Below are 23,002 nucleotides of genomic sequence, written 5' to 3' on the forward strand. Positions count from 1 at the left end.
AAAGTCTGATTTTATTATCTGATCTGTTATCAGTGATCATCAGTGTTATCAGCCAGAAACAACCGATTAAAAACAAAATCATCTCTCTTCTTGTTGCTATGGCGTCTCCTCTGTTTATTAAGATCATTAACTGTATCTCCCCCTCAGCTGTTAATGTGCAGCTCTGACTTTAATCAGCTCCAATAAAAACCTGCAGCTCTTCATCCTGATGAAGACTTTTATTTGCTCTCCTCCTCCATCAGCAGACTCGACCGAGTTTGTCTCAAACAGATTTTATTCAAACCAACAATTAAAAATAGTTTCATCAAGTTTACATTCAGAAAGAATCAGCTCAGAAAAATCTAAACAATTCATCCAAACTAATCATCGGTAGTCGGATCCATACACAGTCTGTACAGTGTCTGATGAAGACGCGGGGCGAGGATGAAGATGACGATGACGAGGCTCTCAGCAGGAAGTGAAGGTCTTCCAGAAGAAGTTCTTGCAGCCGGCTTTTCTCTCTCGGGGGGCGAGCAGCGGCCCGCTGCCTGCGGCGGCGGCTCGTTCCAGATCAACATGGATGTCTTCAGGTTCTCCTCCAGCCAGAGGGAGGTTCTCCTCCTCCAGAGCCTCGTTCTCCACCTGCAGGAGGTCCGACAGGAGCAGCTCCGCCAGGGTGGACCGAGACATGTCCTGAAATACAGCAACAGAAACATTGAACCACAAAGACAAAGAAAACATTAAAGACGAAAACCCGAGAGGACCGAGACACGTCCTGAAAGAGACAACAAAAATATACAAAACTACAAAAACCAGAGAGGAGAAACAAAACAACAACAACGTTGATGAAGACGAGATACCAGCGAGGTTCAATGTTGAAAACATCGAACTCTGATTAACATTTGGTTTTATTTTACATAAAACCCGGATCCTGATCCTGATCCTGGTCTGAAAGTTGATCTGTTACTGATCTCTTATTGTGTTGATCTATTTCCTGTTTGTTCATGTGTTCCTGACAGACAACAGCTATAATTCACCACTAGTTGGCGCTGTCAGAAACACAAGGCCGGAGGTTAGGACAAACTGATGATGCTGATTCAAGTAAGTCTCAAAAAATAAATCTCTGGGACGTCGAATCGAGGAACCTTTAATATGAAGGATGAAAGTAAGACGTCCTGTTTCATGTTCTCGACGCTGACTAACGGGAGGATTAAACAATACATGACTCTCTGTAACTGACCTCCGTCAGGATTCTCCACTAGAGTCCAGCTACGTCATCTGAACACACACCTGATTTATCTCAACAGGTTTGTTTAAAATATCCTGAACTCAAGATTCAAACACATCCAAAGACTCGTTGTGAGTACTGAAGTACGTAAAGTAGTACCTGAGTACTGAACGTCAGTCATGTTAGAAAGACGGATGTTTCCAGCAGTTTACATTCATCGAAGAAGAAGGCCATGGGATGAGAGAGAAAGCCCACATTAAATAGAAATCGGAGCCAAATATGAACGAAACATCTGACTATGAATCCCGTCCAGCCTCACGTCTGTTTCTGACCAGCTGATCCAGACCCGGTGCTCCGTACTGCAGCTGATCTTAGATCAGTTTGTGACTCAGATACAATAGAGGACACAGTGAATCTGCAGCTGAATACAGATTTAAACGTCTCTGCTCGGTCGGGATCAGACCTCTGTTAGTCCTCTATCAACGGGGGACAGCAGCAGAGCTGATTTCAGTTCAGATTCAACGTTTGTTCATATTTATTATATAAAAACCTGCAGTCAGAAATCTGCACGTGATCAAGCCGTCTGCGTCTTAAAAGAGGAGAAGAAGTCAGGAGGAGGAGAAGAAGAAGTCTGCTGGATTTCAGAATCAAGTGTTGATCGATAACGAATCAATCGGCTTCCGATAATGACTGAACGGTTTCCACTGCTGCTGTTCTCTGTTTTATATCTTTTTGAACTGAATCTCAAACGGAGACATTAGAGGACGTCACCTCGACTCTGAGCTGATGTTTTACAGATCGAAGCAATAAATTGATTAATGGAGAAAATAATGGGCAGATCAATTGATCGTTGCTCTATTTCTTTTTAATAAAATGACATGGTAAGATGTTTGTCATGTCAGGGTTAATGTGAAGTCATCACACCATCCAGGTTGTTTCATTAATTATTATTATTTATTAAGTTTCATGAACAGAAATAGTGGAGAAGCTGTGTAAATACTATTATTGATACATTAATACTTAAATGCCTTTTATTGATAGAGAGCTCGTGCTTTACAATAGATAGTGTGTGTGTGTGTGTGTGTGTGTGTGTGTGTGTGTTTCACTGCAGTGTCCATTTGAAATTAATCTCTGTAAATCTTTTTTTGATGACTAATTAATAAATGAAGTGACTAATTCTAATTTTTTTGTTCTAAATGATTTATGTTTTCAATGACATCATTTTCTGTTTGTGGTCTCTCAGTTATCACCTGATCACTTCATCTATTGATTCATAAAATGAATTCATGAATCTCAAATGTCCAAAATGAAACCAAGTCTTCATCATCTGAAATGTAAAGCAGCTGTTGTTGTGATCAGCTGTCTCACACTCTCACATGAAATGAACATCTTTAAATCAGACGATGGTGTTGATCTCATTTTCTCACGATGATCAAATATCAACACGTCTGTCTGAGTCTTGCAGGATTAAAGGAGACTGCACGTTCACTTATTTCATTAGTAATGATAATAATTCTTCTTCTGTTTGTCTGCGTCTTCATCTCAACAAGACTTCTGTGGTTAAATCTACCGGCTGAATAAAAACACACGTTTCTTTTACATGTTGAAGAAACTCGTTCAGCTTCAGGTCGTGAAGAACGAAACTGACTGAAACTAAAACAACAGAAGAAGAAGTTTAACGTTTGATTTGTAAAAGTTGAACTGAAGGAATGTCTGTGTGTGTGTGCGTGTGCGTGTGCGTGTGTGTGTGTGTGTCGGTCGGACCTGTTTGGAGCCCAGCAGCGGGGTCCGGTGCAGCAGCAGGCGGAGTTTGGAGTCTCTCTGGGCGGCGGAGGAGCAGCTGATGGAGGCGGTGAGTGAGAAGAGGAGCAGGAGGAGGCAACGGAGGCGTGAGGAGGAGACCATCTTCATCACCTGTCTGTCTGTCTGTCTGTCTGTCTTCGGGTCGGCGGATCTTCTGGGTCTGTCCCGTCAGGGCGGCTCTTATACAGCCCCGCTGACGTCACTGATCACCGTGTGTGTGTGTGTGTGTGTGTGTGTGTGTGTGTGTGTGGGGGGGGGGTGACTGATGATGATGATGATGATGTTTCCACCGCCTCCCGCTTTAGTGAAATGATCCGATTCAAACACTTTTTCTTCGCTTCCTGCTGCTCAGTTGACAGAGTTTCTCAGACTGAGGCTCGCGGCCCCCAGCGGGACGCTTTCATTCCAAATGTTCCTGACGTGTAAAGAGACTTCAGGTGTTTAATAACACCTTCATCATTAGTTCATCAGTGATCGGCCTGTGTGACGTCAGATGACAAGACAAAAGAAAAATATTTGGAGAAGATATTCAGAATATCTGCGTCTTTTTGAGTCTCTGCAGATGTTTTGCATCTCCTGGTAGTCTTCAGTGACTTAACGGCCAGTTCAAACAGAGGCTCTGGTCCAGGGGCCTGAGGGGGTCTGAGGGGGCCCAGGGGTCTGCCTGCAGGTCTGTCACCTGCTGTTGCACACAGCTGAACGCTTATTAAACCTCTTTAATCACAGACGCCTCTGCAGCTACTTATTGTTTTAATATTTAATGAAGCCTCCTCTCCTCACATCTGTGTTTTGTGTGTAAAATAAGTTGAAATCCATCACATGTCACCGGACTCACCTGACGCCCAACGTACCTGGAAACAGGAGAAATTAGAAATAAAGGTCTGCCTGTAATATAAAATGAGCTTCGGGCTCCCCTGTGGTTCAGCTCAGCTCCAGCTGGAGACCCTCAGTTCCTGTTCTCTCTCTTTTCTAAAAGGCATAAAATAACCAAAGGAAATAATAAACATCTGCTCTGTTCAGTCTCAACACACCTGAAGAAAGTTCTCTTTGCCGCGTCAGTAGTTTCAACTGTTATCTGTTAACTGAGCAGGAACCCAGAAATGTTTGGGATTCTCAGAGAACAACAAGAACGAGTTCTGGTTCCAGTCATTCAAGTCATCCAGAGTCTACTGACTAGACCTGGTCTAGACTTTGATTGTAGCAATCCAGTTTAGCTCTGATGAGCAGTGTTTTCTTCTAGTTAGTCTCAAGTCTGCTTGTAGACTGTAGAGTTGAATTCTAGTCCGAGCTTGTTGCAGACATTAGAGTTTGGTTCTAGCTTCTAGTATTTTGTTCTGGTTCTGTGAATTTAAAGGAAAATACATTCTTCAGGTTAAAGTTTTATTTTAATTCAGCAACAGATGAGAGGAAGGACTGAGGGTGTGTTTCTGGGTCCCACTGGGAACATTTGGAAGTGTTTTTATTTGGGCTGGTAAACACCCTGTTGAGGCCGTAATGTTCAGTAATCTGTCGAATCTGTGGGAGTCTCAGTAATGAAGCTTCGGTTTCCTGCTGTTACTCTGCAAACACTGATCACACCAAAACACAAACATCTCATTATTGTTTCATTTCTGTTTGTAATATTTCCGCCACCACAAACTCGTTCACACACGGAGGCGTCGCTGTTCACAACATTTACAGAAACATTCCTGCTGATTAACCAATCAGACAGGGCCGCTGCTGATGATGACGGAGGTCGCAGAGGTGCTCTTTGATTGGCTAACTGGTTACCTGGAGGGCAACTAGACTGGTGACAAATCACAGACGAGTCACAGGCCGTCTGGTGAGTCACCTGCAGTCTGACTGCACCTGTATGACGTCATCACCAGGTCAGGTTCACCTGAGCACGATTCTCACGTAGGTGAACGTACATGTGTGTAGTTTGTCAGAGAGTCAGTATTTTCTTTCTTTTCGATAAGAGCCCGCCTCCCGACAGGAGTTACAGCAGCCAATCAGCTCGTTCGATACTCAGGGCCACGCCCCTCTCTGTGTAGAACGACAACAGAGCATCACGGGATCCTCAGGTGACACGTGAGACGAACGTTTCTTCAGGAGGGATTCAGTCTGAACGTCCACGGCGCCGGACCAGCCACATCTGGCAGCAGCTGTTTTCATACTGTATCATCTCCTGTGAGTATAAATAATGAAGTACAGTACACAGTGTACTGTGATTAGTGTGTACCACTACTGTGTAGAACCAGCATGTAGTGTGCATTTGGGATGCAGGTTTTATTTCCATCACTGTCTCTGGTGTTTTTACAGTCCAACAGACACCAGGACAGAGACAGACGGTCTTTCAGGAGACAGACGAGGTCAAAACAAAGAAATCATCGACACTGAAAAAATAAATCACTTCATAAAAGATTCAAGATACAAAAGTGAATAAATTCAAAAGTAACATGTAAGAAAGATGATTAATAATGTGGTGAAGGATCATCACTCCGCTTCCTGCTTCTCTGACAGACACAAAAACCACGCCCACCACCACACCTGGTGACCACGGCAGCATCACTCCCTTTCTCCTGTAACCTAGCAACCACAGAGGTTCGTCTCCAGCTGCAGTGACCCATCGGGACACACCGGGAGGAGGCGGGACTTCAGCTGTCAGGTAGCTAACAGCAGAAGACGAGACACATTTCACGCCTGTCCAACACTGTTACCACGGAAACGGCTCTGTGACTGGTCAGATTACAGCGGCTGTCTGTTTCTGACGGCCGATTGGTTCAGCCTGTTGGTCTGAGTTAGAGGACAACAAACAGACAGAGGGACAGAGGGACAGACGGACTCCATGAAACCAAACTGTGTTGTCACTGCAGTGTAACTATGTTTCTGGTCTATTATTATTTTTGTCTGTTTGCATTTTATTTTTATCAAATTAAAAATCTGATTTTATTGTATTTTACTTGATTTTAATTTGCTTTTAATTGTCTTTTCAAATGTCATTCAAAAGTGGATGTTTAAAGGTCTGGTGGAACATGGACGGAATAAAAAATATATTTCTCTCCTCATTTTATGGAGAGGATTATAAAAACTATAAAATATAATATTAAATATTAACAACTGACAAAACAATCTCACCTCAAGGTCCACTCAGTAGCTGTTCTGGAGCTTTTGGTCATATTATGATCTTCCTCGGCAGATGGATTTATCCAGTTATAGAAATGTACATTTATGGGTGGAAATTTAAACATTTTAAACAATTTAAACAGAAGCCCCAAAAGCTAAAGCTAGTTGGTTAGCTTAGCCAGCTAGCTCTCTTACCTGGACTGGTTGTCTCTGTGTTCCCTCGAAGGGAACAATGACGAGAAATCTTGAATGTCTTTTGAACGCAAACGCAGCGATTTGAGTTTCACTTTCAAACAATCAAATGATCTAAAGCAACTAAATATTAAACAGACAGAAGTGATCAAAATGTTTTGGAGTGGCAGCAGGTTTGACACTGATCCAGTGTCAGATTCACAGAATGAGAGATATCCTGAAAGCACCTTCACCTCCTGCCTGCCTTCCTCCTGTCCCTCCTCACCTGTCCCTCACCTGTCCCTCCTCACCTGTCCCTCACCTGTCCCTCCTCACCTGTCCCTCCTCACCTGTCCCTCCTCACCTGTCCACCAGATGTCACCAGAGTGTTCCTCAGTCAGCTGATCCTCATTACTCTCCTGTACACACCTGTACAGTCTCTGTCATTGTGTTCTGCTCATCCTCCCTTTTACCCAGTTCTGACAGGTGGACGGCCCAATGGGAGCCCCCCCCTGAACCCTGCCCCCCCTGCCCCCACACCGCCGAACTCCCAAAGGACGCCTCACTGTCTCCCCTAAAAGATGTTGTAACAGGGGTGGCTTGGTTTCTTTCAGCAGCACAGACTGAATGGTCATAGAAATATTAAAGGAATATTATAGGAGTATTATAGGGATATTAAAGGAATATTAAAGGAATATTAAAGGAATATTAAAGGAATATTATAGGAGTATTATAGGAATATTATAGGAATATTAAAGGAATATTATAGGGATATTAAAGGAATATTAAAGGAATATTAAAGGAATATTAAAGGAATATTATAGGAGTATTATAGGAATATTATAGGAATATTAAAGGAATATTATAGGAGTATTATAGGAATATTATAGGAATATTAAAGGAATATTATAGGGATATTAAAGGAATATTAAAGAAATATTATAGGGATATTAAAGGAATATTAAAGGAATATTAAAGGAATATTATAGGGATATTAAAGGAATATTATAGGAGTATTATAGGAATATTATAGGAATATTAAAGGAATATTATAGGAATATTAAAGGAATATTAAAGGAATATTATAGGGATATTAAAGGAATATTAAAGGAATATTATAGGAATATTAAAGGAATATTAAAGGAATATTATAGGGATATTAAAGGAATATTAAAGGAATATTAAAGGAATATTATAGGGATATTAAAGGAATATTATAGGAGTATTATAGGAATATTATAGGAATATTAAAGGAATATTATAGGAATATTAAAGGAATATTAAAGGAATATTATAGGGATATTAAAGGAATATTAAAGGAATATTATAGGAATATTAAAGGAATATTAAAGGAATATTATAGGGATATCAAAGGACTACTGCCGGCAGCAGAGAGTCTCTGATCCTCTCACTCTTACATTATAGTTACTTTTTGTGTGTGAGTGTCTGTGTGTGTGTGTGTGTCTGTGTGTGTGTGTGTGTGTGTCTGTGTGTGTGTGTGTGTGTGTGTGTGTGTGAGTGTCTGTGTGTGTGTGTGAGAGTGTCTGTGTGTGTCTGTGTGTGTGTGTGTGTGTGTGTGTGTCTGTGTGTGTGTGTGTGTGTGTGTGTGTGTGAGTGTCTGTGTGTGTGTGTGAGAGTGTCTGTGTGTGTCTGTGTGTGTGTGTGTGTGTGTGTGTGTCTGTGTGTGTGTGTGTCTGTGTGTGTGTGTGTGTGTGTCTGTGTGTGTGTGTGTGTGTGTCTGTGTGTGTGTGTGTGTGTGTGTGTGTGTGAGTGTCTGTGTGTGTGTGTGAGAGTGTCTGTGTGTGTCTGTGTGTGTGTGTGTGTGTGTGTGTGTCTGTGTGTGTGTGTGTGTGTGTGTGTGTGTGAGTGTCTGTGTGTGTGTGTGAGAGTGTCTGTGTGTGTCTGTGTGTGTGTGTGTGTGTGTGTGTGTCTGTGTGTGTGTGTGTGTGTGTCTGTGTGTGTGTGTGTCTGTGTGTGTGTGTGTGTGTGTGTCTGTGTGTGTGTGTGTGTGTCTGTGTGTGTGTGTGTGTGTGTGTGTGTGTGTGAGTGTCTGTGTGTGTGTGTGAGAGTGTCTGTGTGTGTCTGTGTGTGTGTGTGTGTGTGTGTGTCTGTGTGTGTGTGTGTCTGTGTGTGTGTGTGTGTGTGTGTCTGTGTGTGTGTGTGTGTGTGTGTGTGTGTGTCTGTGTCTGAGTGTGTGTGTGTGTGTGTGTGTGTGTGTGTGTGTGTGTGTGTTTCATTACTTCTCCTCCATTAACTGAAACACCACTGAGAATCTGCATCAGCTGATTTACATCACAGACTAAAGAACCAATCAGGGATCTCGATTCTCCTCTAACGTCTCCTCCCTTTGTCTCCTTGTTTCTTCACTCATTTCCTTTATTTTGTTTCCCCTCCTTATTTCCTTGTTTCTTCTCTCCTCCTCTCCTTTCTCATTCCTTGCCTCCTTGCCTTCTCTCCTTGTTTCCGGCCTCCTTGTCTCCTTGTCTCCTTGCCTCCTTTCCTTCCTCAGATCACTGACCGAGTCTTTAACTTCCTGTCAGGAGGACATTTTCTGTCTGTCTGTCTGTCTAAACAGCTCTCCCAGAATCCCGCTGGGTGTCGGCGGGGGGTCACATGGTGTGTGCTGACCTGCTAATGATGTGGACGAGGTGTGTGTGTGTGTGTGTGTGTGTGTGTGTGTGTGTGTGTGTGTGTTTGACGGACACACGCCCGCTGTGTCTCTGCTCATTGATTAGTCCGGACTGACAGACACATTCACCTCCAGCCGTGTGTTTGATTGGTCGACCCACAGCGAGGCGTTTTATTGGTCGGCTCCTCGGCGGGGTGCCGTGTGACGCAGAGCCCCCCCCCCCGACCCGTCCTTTGAACCCATTAAAGGAGCGTTTCACACATACTTACATGTTTATTATCTCAGGGAGGCGAGGACGGAGTGACTCAGAGAGATCACAGCCTGAACATTTGAACAACATCAGCTCTTACACTTACACACCTGAAGCTGCCCAGTGAAACCAGTACAACCACAGTCTGACCTGCTGGCCAGTGAGAAGCTCCAGTGGAGCAGCCCCAGACCCTCAGGGGCCCCAAAGGCCCCAGGTTAGCTGAGGATCCTGATGTGGCTCCTGCATTTTTATCCGAAAATCTAGTTTTAACACGTTCTTCAGTGACTGCATGTCCTCTCTTTGTGTTGCAGAGAATAATACATTTGCATTCAATCACTAGCTCTGTTTTGGTTGATGGGGGGTCACAGCTGCAGCAGGTTAATCTGGTCCTGACTGGAACCTATGACCCTCTGTTGTCTGAGAGGAGCCATGCTGCAGCGCAGATGTTACAGAGGAGAGATGTCGAATTGTCTGATATCAACATGAACTGTTCATCTAACATCTGGCAGCAGCTGGAATATCAAACATGAATCAGCATTTTGTCCTAACTTCCTCTTTTTTAAAATGTTTAATGAGCCAGATGAAGTTTTATTTCTGTATCCTGTGAGTGTTTAACAGGTGTGTGTCACTTCCTGTCCGACAGCGTGAACATGATTTACTGACAGCAGCAGAGATCACTCGTCTTCAGTCCGTCAGACTCAACTTTTTCATTTATTCTTTAACTCAGACTGTGAAAACTGTTGTTTCCAATCAGCTGCAGAGGAACACAAACATCCACAGATCAGATCAGCTGATATCAGCCTGGTGACGCCTTCAGGAACTAAAACCAGCGTGGGACGTTTGTCCAATAGGAGCACAGAGAGCCCGTCGCCGGTAAACATGGAGAAGAGACAGAGGCTCACCTCTGCAGGTCACGCAGGTAGTGACAGACGGAGAGCTCTGATTGGTCGAGGTCTATCTGTGTCTGCGTCTGTGAGCCAATCACAGCAAGCTACTCATAATAACAACAGTGGTTCAGTGCCTGGCTGAAGGGCAGGAGTCAGACCTGCATCACCGTGGAAACACAGAGACTGTAGCCAACCAGCTGACAGACTGAGATAACACACACACACACACACACACACACACACTGTTCCACCTGATAACAGTTTAATCTGTTTTCAATTATTTTCCGTTTATTTCAGTTTGGGCTGCAGGAGCGAGTTGATTCCTGTTTAGTTTGTTCGTATTTTATTAAAATCTTTATCTTTTCATCTCTAATCTTTTAGTTTTTGTATGTGAATGTTTCAGTTTCTGTTTGTCTGTCAGAGGTCCCGACGGTGTCTGACGATTAAACTGAAGAATGTCAGTTGTAGAGTAAAGATCGTCCCTCTGTGTGTGATCACACTGAAAATATCTTCCTGTAACAATAATAAAGTTTATTCATCAAAACAAGAGATTACAGAGAGTCTGTCTGCATGTAGGAAACATTCATATCCATAGTATATATACGTGCTATATGTCGAAGCCAGATTTCAAAAAAGTTCTGATCAATTTGAATGACGTGACTTGATTTACACTTTATTAGGATCACCTGACCTTTATGATGCCTTTGTTGACATGACAGAGGAGTCAATGTAACTTTAACTACGCCCACAATAACAAACTGAACTTCTGTTTCTGTCTCTGAGCTGAGAGCTGGACTCCATCAGAGGGAACAGGGGTCGACATGCAGATTCACAATCAAGCGTTTTTAATTATGGTTGCGGTTCAAAGTGAATCTTGTACAATATAAGCTGCTGTCTGACCTGTCAATCAACCTGGGAGTGACAGCTGCGACCAATCCTGTGGCACGGATTTTGTCAGTGGGCAGAGCGACACTTTATTTTCCATTAGTGAGGGTTTATATATTTAGAGACAAGTTTAAGTAACGGTGTGCTTTTACACACACACACACACACACACACACACACACTCTCTCTCTATCTGCAGTGTTTAATGTGTTGAGTCAATATTTGCTCTCTCTCTCTCTCTGATCTCCATTAAAGGTTAATTAGACTCGACCTTCTCTCTCTCTCTGTTCAAACACTGAAACCTGCTGCTGTTTCCACACACACTGATCACCCCCAGTGCTCCCAGTGCTCCCAGTGCTCGTCCCTGTCATGCATGCTGGAGTGTATTTTCAGTGAGGTTGTCCAGCATGTGAACATGTGAACACTCTCACCCCTGAGTCCTCTCTGGATATTTAGGTTGCTTCTGTCTTTTATGATGAAAACAGATTAAAGTGTAACAGTCATGATTACATGCATCTCATTTTCCACTATTATTCTGAATATGACAATATTCCAAAATTGATACGGATCACGTGAGCAGCATATTCCGTTTGCATATTCTGAATTAGGCCTACTGGGAGCAGGTCCACTGGGAGCAGGTCCACTGGGAGCAGGTCTACTGGGAGCAGGTCTACTGGGAGCAGGTCTGATTGTAGAGCCTGACAGCAGCCGGGAGGAAAGACCTGCGGTGTCTCTCCTTCACTCAGCGCGGGTGAAGCAGCCTGTCCCTGAAGGAGCTGCCCAGTGCTGCCAGAGTGTCCTGCATGGGGTGGGACATGTTGTCCCTCAGGGATGATAGTTTAGCCAGTTTAGGCTGTGACATCAGTCTGTCCAGTTTCTTCCTGTCTGCAGCTGAGATGCTGCTGCTCCAGCGGACCACTCCATAAAAGATGGCTGATGCCACCACAGAGTCAAAGAAGCCCCCTGCACTCCTGAAGACCTGAGTCTCCTGAGCAGGTAGAGTCTGCTCTGGTCCTTCTTGTACAGTGCAGTTGTGTTGTCAGTCCAGTCCAGTTTATTGTTCAGGTACTTGCAAGATTTCACCATCTCGATGTCCATTCCCTGGATGTTCACTGGTGTGGGAGGGGTGCGTTTGCACCGGCTGAAGTCCACCACCATCTCATGTTGGATCTGACGATATTATTTGGGTTTTAGGAGCATTCTTTGGACATGTGGGAATGTGTCTCATTTGGAGTTTTTACCGCCGTTTGGGACACACAGCATATTGCCTGTTCATGGTCTTAAACAAACCAGGCTGGAGATACATGCACCAAATAAAAGCCTACATTTCTGGAGGGAGAAACACTCCTACTGTTAAACCACATTAAAGACTTGGATAAACTGTTTTTTAGACCTTTTCAAGAGGAGGAATGAAAGAGGGAGGCTGTGTTCACAGGTCATGACATTAATCGGGGGAAGTAAGGCTGCATGTAAACAGGAATATTAGTGGAATATCCATTTTCATTAGCCATGTCAACAGCTTAGTAGGAATATATCAATGTAAACTGTTCCAGATGAATGAGGAAAGATGGTCTGTGGATGTTTGGATGAGTTCTGAGTGTTGCGTTCAGGTTCTGTTCCTCACCATCAGCTGTATAGACAGGTTTAAAAAAGAAAACACTGTGATGTGAGACTAAAGTTCATGTCATGATTTATCGGCTTCGGTTTTTAGTAAGCTGTCCATCGTTTTTAAACTTGAACCACCGAAGAATTCATCCACCAGGACTTTAAAGAACTAAAGACCCTGAAAAGCTTGTCTTTGCTGACCTCCAGTGGTTTGACTTCAGACCTGCAGTGATGTACAGGTGTACGTCAGTACACTGTGACATCACTGTTGGGTGTGGTTACAGGTGCAACAGAGCACACCTCTGACCACACCCATCAGTGATGTGAAGATGAAACAGGGCAGCAACTCTTTAACAATAAGCCTTTATCACTGTGACCAGCAGGCGGCGCTGCAGAACCCTCAGCACCACTGCTCCCGGACCTTCTCCCAGAACTCCCAGTGAAAGATTTAAACAGTCCACACAGCAAACATTCTGTCATTTCAGAAGGTCATCACAGTCTGTCTGTTTTACTATTGATTATATATATCATAATATATATCAATAATATATTATTGATCTATTGATTATATGATATATTATCATTTACTTTTAAGATCTCTAAAAAGTCTCTTTATATAATCTCTGTAATCTCCAATCTGGTCTATGTTTTTAATATTTTCATTCAAACTCTGGACAGACGGGAGGCGGAGCCACAAACTTGACTGATTTCTCTCTTTAATTGATAATTACATTAATTATTAAGTTACACTGCAGCCAGACAGCTGCTGATTGGTCCGTCCAGTCGCTCAGGTGAAGGCCAGGTAATCTGGGATTGGTCAATTGATCCAATGAAGGCGTGGCCTGGAACAAAACAACATGGACAGTTGAGACACACAATGCAAGTTACCTGGGCGGGGCTTAAACAGACAGTCATGTACCTGGGCGGGGCTTAAACAGACAGTCAGGTACCTGGGCGGGGCTTAAACAGACAGTCATGTACCTGGGTGGGGCTTAAACAGACAGTCAGGTACCTGGGCGGGGCTTAAACAGACAGTCAGGTACCTGGGCGGGGATTAACAGGAAGTGAAGCCCTTCCAGTAGAAATTCTTGCAGCCAGCTTTGCGTTCACGGGGAGGCAGGTTGTTGGGGGGGTCGACGGACCGCTCCAGGTTCATCCTTCCACCTGTTGCCATGGAAACAACCTCAGCCTCCCGCTGGGTGTCGGTCTCTGGCAGAGACATCTGAGCCAGCAGGTCCTCCACTGCGCGTTTACTCCAATCCTGAGAAACGACAATATGTTTTTCACAGTTCAGAACAATTGAATACACTTTGGAACAGTTTAGAACAGTGTGGATGTCAGAAAAGATGGCCGACAGACTTAGTCTCAGTCTCAGTCCTGCCTGAACTGCCCCCTGAGGCCGGAGAGCAGAAAACACCCACAGTAACTCCTGAACTGCAGTCATTGAAGGTGTTTTTTCTCTCATCCACCAGAAGAGGCAGCCGTAAAGAAGAATTTTACAGAACAGGATATTTGGGTTTTATAAGAGAAAACACTTCAAGGATGAAGACGAACTGGTTGGTTTGGTAAATGTACGTCAGGCTAACCGTCCCTCCTCTTACAAAGAGCAGCACACAGTGAATTAAACTGTCCCAAAGTGTCTTTGTTATCACAACTATGGACAGGAAATCCAAAAAGAACGTTAACGTTGTTACAAAGATGGTAAACAGAGCAGCTTTGACCCTCCACCTACTCTTGGTTTTCTCTTCCACATGATTGGTTTAGATCACAGATTCAAACCTGACTGGTGCCCTGTGGATCCAGTGTCTCTGCAGCAAAGTGGAAACACAACTACCAAAATAAGAGCTGAGTTGTACGACAACAGGATCAGGCTCATAGCGAGGGGATCCACTCAACCCTTACTCAAGTTAATACTCTCTGGTGTTTTGTTGCTACAGCCTCACTTGGTCTGATATGACCAGTAGCTGAGGGTGGCTAACGTCGCTAATGTAGCTATATTTCTGTGTAACTGACATTACAGAGTCAGTTTGCTGCTCTGAGTCTTCTTTTACCATTATCCTGTGAATGTCACACAAACAACTAGGCTTCAATTTACAGCTGAATTAAAACACCTCTGAATCAACAGAATGATTGAAAGTCAGAAGTCTTTTCAGTTTCTAAACGTTGACAGTAGTCTGGGAGGACATGTTGGGGTTTTGTAGCGCTGCAATGAATAAATAAACTAAATAGCAGTAAATAGCCCAGTCCAGATAACTGGCTATTATGTTTTATTTTCCAGTAGAAATGGAGCATCCTGATTGGTTGTTGGCTCTCTCACCTGTGACAGCAGTCCAGCACTGCGAGCTCGTTGTAGCAGCCGGTGGTGACGCAGCTCCAGGTCCAGGTCCTGGTTCTGGTACTGGTCCTGGTCTCTGTCGAGCTGAGAGGAAACACCTGGACCGCACAGAACCAACGCCACAAGAGCCAAGATGGCGGGACAACGAACAACGAACTGCATACCTGCCGAAAAATATCAGGAGGAGAAGAAGAAAATATACACTGAGGCACCTGAAGAAGGAAGATCAGACACCAGACACAAAGTAGAAAAGACCAAAGAGAGAAAGTTCCTACTGTCTGCTGGTTTGGTATCTTCTGCTGGTCCTGGTTCTGGTTCTGGGCTTGTCTCTGTTCCTGGTCCTCTGGGTGCTGCTCTTTTGAAGCCTGATGCTCCTCCTCCTGCAGGTCACATGTGTTTGATTGACAGCTGGCGGGCTGCAAAGTGATGAAGGAACGCTGATATTCAAGTTAAACAAACGTCCATTAGTCCTTATTGACTTTAAATGGAGTCTGAACAATAAAACAATAAAACTATCAGCAGCAGCAGCGCTCTGCAGCCGCCGGCGCTCATCTTCAACAAATACAACGGCAGAATGTCCGGCTGAAGACGAGAGGAATTAACGGAGCGTTCAGAGGATTAGCAGACTTCATTAGCACTTGCTGATATCTCCATTAAACAAAGAGGCAGCAGCAGAGAGTCGCCCACTCAACATTTAGTCAGAACAAACACGACTGCTGCGTCACTGTAATACTGCAGAAACACTTTATATTAGTTTAAAATGTTCTGCTGAGGAGAGACAGAGTGGATCGGGGAATCCCAACACTCAGTCAGGAAGGACTGAACGCAGTAACGCCACTGTGTAACAATACTTCAAGGAGAAGTTCAGTAAAGTTATCAGTGGAAGAATAACTGGCTCCTCGTTTGAATGTACTGATTGTAAGTCGCTCTGGAAAAAAACATCTGTCAAATGAACGCAATGTAACACGTAGTGAAGTGTCAGTTCACGTCATGTGACGTGATTCTTGTGGTCAGTGGCTGTCGAGTCAAATCCACTTTGGTCATGTTCATCTCATTCAGCTGATTTCTCTGGTGAAACGTAAATAAGAACTTCATGATCAATAAAAAGACGCAACTGTGTTCTTCAAGGTGTTTTAGTTGGAGAGCGAGTCTCCAGACTAAGTACTGTCAGTATCACAGTAACAGTATGTAAGTACTGTCAGTATCACAGTAACAGTACTGTCAGTATCACAGTAACAGTATCACAGTAACAGTATGTAAGTACTGTCAGTATCACAGTAACAGTACTGTCAGTATCACAGTAACAGTATGTAAGTACTGTCAGTATCACAGTAACAGTACTGTCAGTATCACAGTAACAGTATCACAGTAACAGTATGTAAGTACTGTCAGTATCACAGTAACAGTACTGTCAGTATCACAGTAACAGTATGTAAGTACTGTCAGTATCACAGTAACAGTACTGTCAGTATCACAGTAACAGTATCACAGTAACAGTATGTAAGTACTGTCAGTATCACAGTAACAGTATGTCAGTACTGTCAGTATCACAGTAACAGTACTGTCAGTATCACAGTAACAGTGTATAAGTACTGTCAGTATCACAGTAACAGTATGTAAGTACTGTCAGTATCACAGTAACAGTACTGTCAGTATCACAGTAACAGTATGTAAGTAATGTCAGTATCACAGTAACAGTACTGTCAGTATCACAGTAACAGTATGTCAGTACTGTCAGTATCACAGTAACAGTATGTAAGTACTGTCAGTATCACAGTAACAGTATGTCAGTACTGTCAGTATCACAGTAACAGTACTGTCAGTATCACAGTAACAGTGTATAAGTACTGTCAGTATCACAGTAACAGTACTGTCAGTATCACAGTAACAGTATGTAAGTACTGTCAGTATCACAGTAACAGTACTGTCAGTATCACAGTAACAGTATACACTTACTGTCAGTATCACAGTAACAGTATAAGTACTGTCAGTATCACAGTAACAGTATATACGTACTGTCAGTATCACAGTAACAGTACTGTCAGTATCACAGTAACAGTATGTCAGTACTGTCAGTATCACAGTAACAGTGTATAAGTACTGTCAGTATCACAGTAACAGTGTAGAAGTACTGTCAGTATCACAGCAACATTGTATAAGTACTGTCAGTATCACAGTAACAGTATATACGTACTGTCAGTATCACAGTAACAGTACTGTCAGTATCACAGTAACAGTATGTCAGTACTGTCAGTATCACAGTAACAGTGTATAAGTACTGTCAGTATCACAGTAACAGTGTATAAGTACTGTAACAGTATCACAGTAACAGTGTATAAGTACTGCCAGTATCACAGTAACAGTGTATAAGTACTGTAACAGTATCACAGTAACAGTGTATAAGTACTGTCAGTATCACAGTAAAATGTCTCTCATGTTTTTGGATTCATTCATGTGTCTGTGTCATTTTCCTGCTGTAGATGTTTCAGGTTGAAGTACTTTGAAGTACTTTATATACTGTTGGGTACTTTCATGTACAGCGATGCATCATATTCTCTAAGAGCAGCATGTGCTGTCCTGTGAGAACCACGTATCTCTACAAAGTTTCCAGCTTTGTGACGATGTGTCTTCCAGCTGATCTGAGGAGAGTTTCAATAGTTTATTTAGCTGAAGGAGGAGGAGGAGGAGGAGGAGGAGGGTGTTCTCAACACATGAAGGAACTCTTCATCATTCACTTCATCACTAACATCTGGAGATACGTGGTTTTCACTGGACAGGATGTAACTAGTAGCTAAAGCTGTCAGAAAGATGTGGCGCAGTAAAAAGTACAACATTACCGCTGAGATGTAGTACAGTAAAGGTATTAAGAGAAGCAGAAAATGGAAAAACTCAAGTACAAGTACCTCACATTTGTACTTAAGTACTGTATTAAGAGTAAGTGTACTTCATTACACTCCACCACTGGTGACCAGACCCAAATACATGTACTGTCTTTGGAAAACCTTGTATCTACTGCATTTTACTGTTCACCACTGCTGTCTGCCAGACTCTGTGTGAAATTCGGCACATTCTAACATTAGCTGATGAAACAGAGATCGGAGCAGGAACAGGCTCGTGGTTCTGTCCTTAAAGACTTTAAAGGCTCTGAAATCACAAATATAGGACCGTTATTCATTTCTCAGGATCTCTTTTAGTGTTTGTGATCCATGATGCGTTTGTTTAATCACAGTTTTACTGAGTGTGGTTTATGTTTTTGATTCGTGGTTTAGAAACCTCAGCCTGTGCAGTGGAGCTGTATGATCGCTTTCCTCCTGATCTTCATTTTTGTACAGTGGGAGGAAGTGGAGACGCGTCGGCCATCTTTATATTCAGTCTATGGTTTGACCGACCACAGAGGAAGTCTGTCTGTCTTGATCTTCAGTCATATTTTTCTTTAAAATGAAAATGCTGCTGAGATAAACTGTGAATTAACCAGCTCACGTTAGCGTAATATTTATTAGATTTATTAGAGTAATAAATCAAGCTAACAACCCCGCCTAGCCATGTTAAAGGGAAATTTCGGTATTTCTACACATTTTGGCGTCTAAATGACTAATAGGTACAAAAAGCTTTGGAATTGGTCCAGTAGATCGGCTCAGCCAGCCGCTGCAAACAGGCTGCGATGGCTGCAACAACGTTCAATGGTGAAAAGTACGTCCAGTAGAAGTGCTGGTTTCTGCCAGCGACAGGCTCAGGCTGTTGTTCTATGTGTCTGACAACATTATGGAGAGGATCCCGACAGAGAGAGACCCTGTTGTTGTAGGATTGTCTGTCCATCTGTCCCAGTCCTGTGAACACGATATCTCAGAAACAGCTTGAGGGACGTCCACTTGGACTGAAGGACGAGCTGATTAGAGGTCAAGGTCACTGTGATCTCACAAAACATGTGTTCAGCCATAACTCAAAAGTGACCGTAACAAACCTGAAAGGAAGTCAGATAACTGATTCTTCCCTCAACGAATCAAAGGCTCTAATCATCAAAATATGTCTTTAATAATAATGTAAACTATATTCGATATGTATTAAGTGTCAGTTGGGTGTCACACAGGAAGACTTTCATCACAGAATAACAACGAGAACAGAATCTTTCAAGTCTTTATGTTTTAGGTGAGGATGATGATCCTCATCTCCATATTTATCTCCATCACCTTCATCCTCATCTTCGTCCTCACCATCATCATCATCACTTTCTCCGGATGCTAATAAACAACACATTAGTAGCAGCGTGTTGCCGTGGTGACATATTAACAGTAAGCAGCCGTTGCCAAAGAGCTGCTGGCATGAACACACACACACACACACACACACACACACACACACACACACAGGGGCATGATGGGAAAGTGATGACACACTGATCACACTACGTACAGTCACTGAGTGAAGTCACAAACATGACAATTACAGGAAAACAGGCCCTTTTAATTCTGACTGAAACGATCAAAGTGTTAAATTAGGATTTAAAAAGTGTTTCATGAGGGGAACGTCAATCACACGCAGGATTCATTAGCTTTACTACTCTCTAAATATTAAATATTACAACATATTACAGGCAAATACAGATACATCTGAGCTCACTAAGAACAAGCCTGTACTCCTTTCTTACCCAAACACTATGATTATTATTATTATTGAGACGTATGACGTTTCTGTCTTTATGTCCCTCCACTGCAACTCTTACTGTAACAGTTAATGCACTCAAACACTGACATATTGTCAATAAGAACAAATCAATAACACAAATGTCAGACTCTGACCTGTTGATAACTCCTGAACAGCTTAATGCTTAAATTCTGTATTCTGTAAGTACAGTCGCACATCTGCAGCGATGTTTGTCATTCTGCAGCAGTCACACATGAGCTTCAGCAACCTGGCAAACCGCTGGAAGCCGACTAGCATGCTGCAACTGGTGCGCTGCTAAACCTTTCCGTGTAAAACTTGTGAAAAACGCTCTAGAATTTCTGTTCTGCGCGTGCGAGTAGTCGACATGAATAGAGGATTTTATCCTCCACCACTTCCATTGAAAGCGCATTAAAAATGACCTTGTAATGTCTGGTATGAACAGGAGGAAAGATTACAGTAAACCCTGTAAAAGACGGAGGACTGGTCCTTTAACCTGAGTAACCTGCTCTGTGATCAGATGTGTTTTGTGGCTGATTCAAACCTTTTTTAATAAACGTTTTGAACAGGACACCCCAGGAAGTGACTTCTGTAAAACAACATGTTTTATTAAATTCAACAAGAATCATATTCACAAAACAAAAATAATGTTATCCCAATTTATCACAATGTATCCGCGGCTTTAACAATGACAGAGTAAGAGTATGTACAACTGGCAACGAGGAAGCTTCTAAAGCCTCTGAGATGATTTGAAGATAATGTGGTCAGACTGTAAACACTTCTTATTATTTAATGATATGTGTTTGTACATCTACACTCTGTTTAATATCATTGTTTAATAAAGAGAATGTTCAGTCAATGGTCCATTCTTTATGACAGAAGACAACTCACACACCCAGAGTGCTTTGCTGTGAGACTCATCCAATCAGAGAGCTCCAGACTCTGTTGCCGTGCAGAAAATAAAAATCTGTTAATCTTCTGGGTTTTTCTCATTCACTTCAAGTTTTCATGGAGCTCCATCTGGTGGCTGTCAGAGGAACGACAGCTGGGCCAACTCTTCTTCTGTGGTGTTTCAGCTCTGCCCTCCTCTGGCAGAGGGAGGTGCTGCAGCTCCAGTCACAGTAGTAGTATTAGTCATGTTAGTCGTGATAGTTGTGAGAGCAGTAGTACTACAGTAGCACTACTTAGATTTGTAGATAATGGTAACAGTAGTAGTAGCACTTACAGCAGTAGTAGCGGTAGCAGTACCTCCAGTAGTAATAGCAGTACTTGTGTACTCTGATTTTCTTCTTCATACTCACAACTGTGAACTGTGTCAAATATCAAAACATCAGTAGTGAGTAGTACCAGGGGCAGTACTTACAACAGCAGTTGTACTAGAAGTAGCAGTACTCACAGTAGTAGTAGTAGCAATAGTACTATTGATGACAGTGCTTATGGTAGTAGAAGCTGCAGTAGTAGTACTTAGAGGTTGTAACTATTAGTAGATGATGGTAGCAGTAGGAGCAGTAGTTATACTTACAGACATAGTAGTAGCAGTAATAGTAACTGGGTACACTAACTGATTTTGTTAAATACTCACAACCAAATATCAAAACATGATTGTGTAACTGGAAAAAACTTGGGGCATGTATTAAGTATTGTACAGCAAGTACCACTGTAGTGCAGTAACAGTGCAGTACTAGTAGAGATAATGATGGTGGTAGTGCACATAATCTTTGTATTGTTATTATTAGTAGCAGTAGGGGTGATACTAGTCTTATTACTCCAACTAAAGTAGTATAAGAGGCAGGATTACTACTACTGGTACTACTACAGTAATGGTACTTTTAGTAGCCATTGTAGTAACTAAGCAGGTGCTAATTTAGTGTTGTATTGAAGTACAGTTTTGTCAGTTAAGTATTTTCAACTGTAGTACTCTCATTAACTCTGATGTTGGCTGCAGTTTCATCTGTAGTTTTACTCTGAAAGGAACAAATCTTCAGAATGGGTACTTTTACTTTGGATACTCTTTGGTACTTTGTTACTTTTACAGTTTTCAGGAATTTTAATGTAGCAGTAAAAGTATTTTTGACATTGGGGCATTGCTACTTTTATTCAAAGGATGTGGTAGTATCAGGAGCAGTAACAGTAGTAGTAACAGTTGCAGTTGAAGTAATAACTGCAGTAGTAACAGTAGCAGCAAGTAGTGCGCTCACACCAGCAGCAACTGATACAAGAACATACAGGAAGAGATGGTTGTCAAGAACACTAAAAGGTTAACTGACTGTATTGATTAACACCTGCCAACCAATCAGAGATGAGGATACTAATTTGTAATCAGCACAAATTCACACATTTTTATTTTAAAGTTTCTGTAAATTCAGACGATTTACAGGAACTGAAGTCAAAAGAAGGTGAACACATCTGCCCTCTGATTGGTCAGCACTGCAACACATCACTGCTCATTTGCATAAAGTTGTTGTCTTAACACATCTGTTGCCAACACATCTCTCTGCTGGTGTGAGTACACAGGAGCAGAAGTAGCACCGTGATCAGTAGTATTAATATCAGTAGTGTTAGCAGCAGTAATATATACAGTAGTATCAGCAGTATCAGCAGTATCAGCAGTAGTGTTGATGTTTACGGTTGCTTCATACAGACTCGACAGCGGCTGATCAGACTGCCTGGAAAGTGTCCTGTATCAGTCTGAGGCTTCGGTTTACTGCAGGACGAGAGACACACACATGTTATCACAGGACAGAGAGAGAGACAGAGAGAGAGACAGACAGAGAGAGAGAGACAGAGAGAGACAGACAGAGAGACAGACAGACACAGAGAGACAGAAACCAGAGTAAAACACTTTAGACACTGACTCTCATTCAGAAAATTCAGGAGATGTTCCTTAATTGAAATGAAATGTTGAACAGGTAAATGTAAATGAGGTCATCATCCATCACTGCTGCTGTTAAACAGAGGACGCTGCCTGGTGCTGGTTTCAGAGGAGGACCATCTGAAGCTGCAGCACTGAACTGTTTCACATGTTTTGTTGTCAGTTTTGTACCCTGGTCCTAGAGAAATGACATTTTATTTTAACTGTAGTTTTCACAGTTGGATTGACAAATCTACTTGCCCTTCAGGCTGAATGATACTGACAACACCAAATATTACAAGACTGTAGATAAAAAAAAACAACTTGATATTGATATAATGTGATTATTTACAGACAAAAAAAAGATAAAGGAGCAAAAGGAGTGAAATTTCATTTCACTCACAATTTGTCTACAATCAGGAGAATCATGTTGAAATATTTGAACATTAATTCAGGATTTTAGAAACAAAACAACAGAAACTGAAATTGTATCACAATATAAAACCAAAACCACAGAGCAAAACATTAATCCAGTGTCAATAGATTGGTTCTAACTCAGATGATACAAATCCAAACAAATTTAGTGATGGAGCTGGTGTGTCCCTGAACATAATG

General features: G+C 42.4%; 3 protein-coding genes across 3 annotated transcripts in view; all 3 read right to left on the reverse strand.

The window, feature by feature from the left end:
• Positions 1 to 447: 447 nt before the first annotated feature.
• On the reverse strand, positions 448 to 3,118 carry sst1.1 (somatostatin 1, tandem duplicate 1). Its single transcript, XM_070906001.1, has 2 exons — positions 2,972 to 3,118; positions 448 to 672 (listed from the first exon to the last, which is right to left on the reverse strand). Exons 1-2 carry the CDS (start codon positions 3,116 to 3,118, stop codon positions 448 to 450), a joined length of 372 nt encoding a protein of 123 aa, XP_070762102.1.
• Positions 3,119 to 13,596: 10,478 nt separating this feature from the next.
• Positions 13,597 to 15,342, reverse strand: sst1.2 (somatostatin 1, tandem duplicate 2). Its single transcript, XM_070906383.1, is given in 5 exon segments — positions 13,597 to 13,803; positions 14,860 to 15,044; positions 15,157 to 15,199; positions 15,201 to 15,270; positions 15,272 to 15,342. Coding segments are annotated over 5 exon segments (576 nt in total).
• Positions 15,343 to 20,123: 4,781 nt separating this feature from the next.
• col4a3 (collagen, type IV, alpha 3) overlaps positions 20,124 to 23,002 on the reverse strand; it is a 33,074-nt gene continuing 30,195 nt past the window's right edge. The window contains exon 52 of the mRNA XM_070905487.1: positions 20,124 to 22,240. Coding sequence (XP_070761588.1) covers positions 22,159 to 22,240 — 82 coding nt within the window. The 3' untranslated portion in view covers positions 20,124 to 22,158. The remainder of the gene's footprint in view (positions 22,241 to 23,002) is intronic.

This window comes from Enoplosus armatus, chromosome 5 (assembly GCF_043641665.1).
Source record: "Enoplosus armatus isolate fEnoArm2 chromosome 5, fEnoArm2.hap1, whole genome shotgun sequence".
NCBI lineage: Eukaryota > Metazoa > Chordata > Actinopteri > Centrarchiformes > Enoplosidae > Enoplosus > Enoplosus armatus.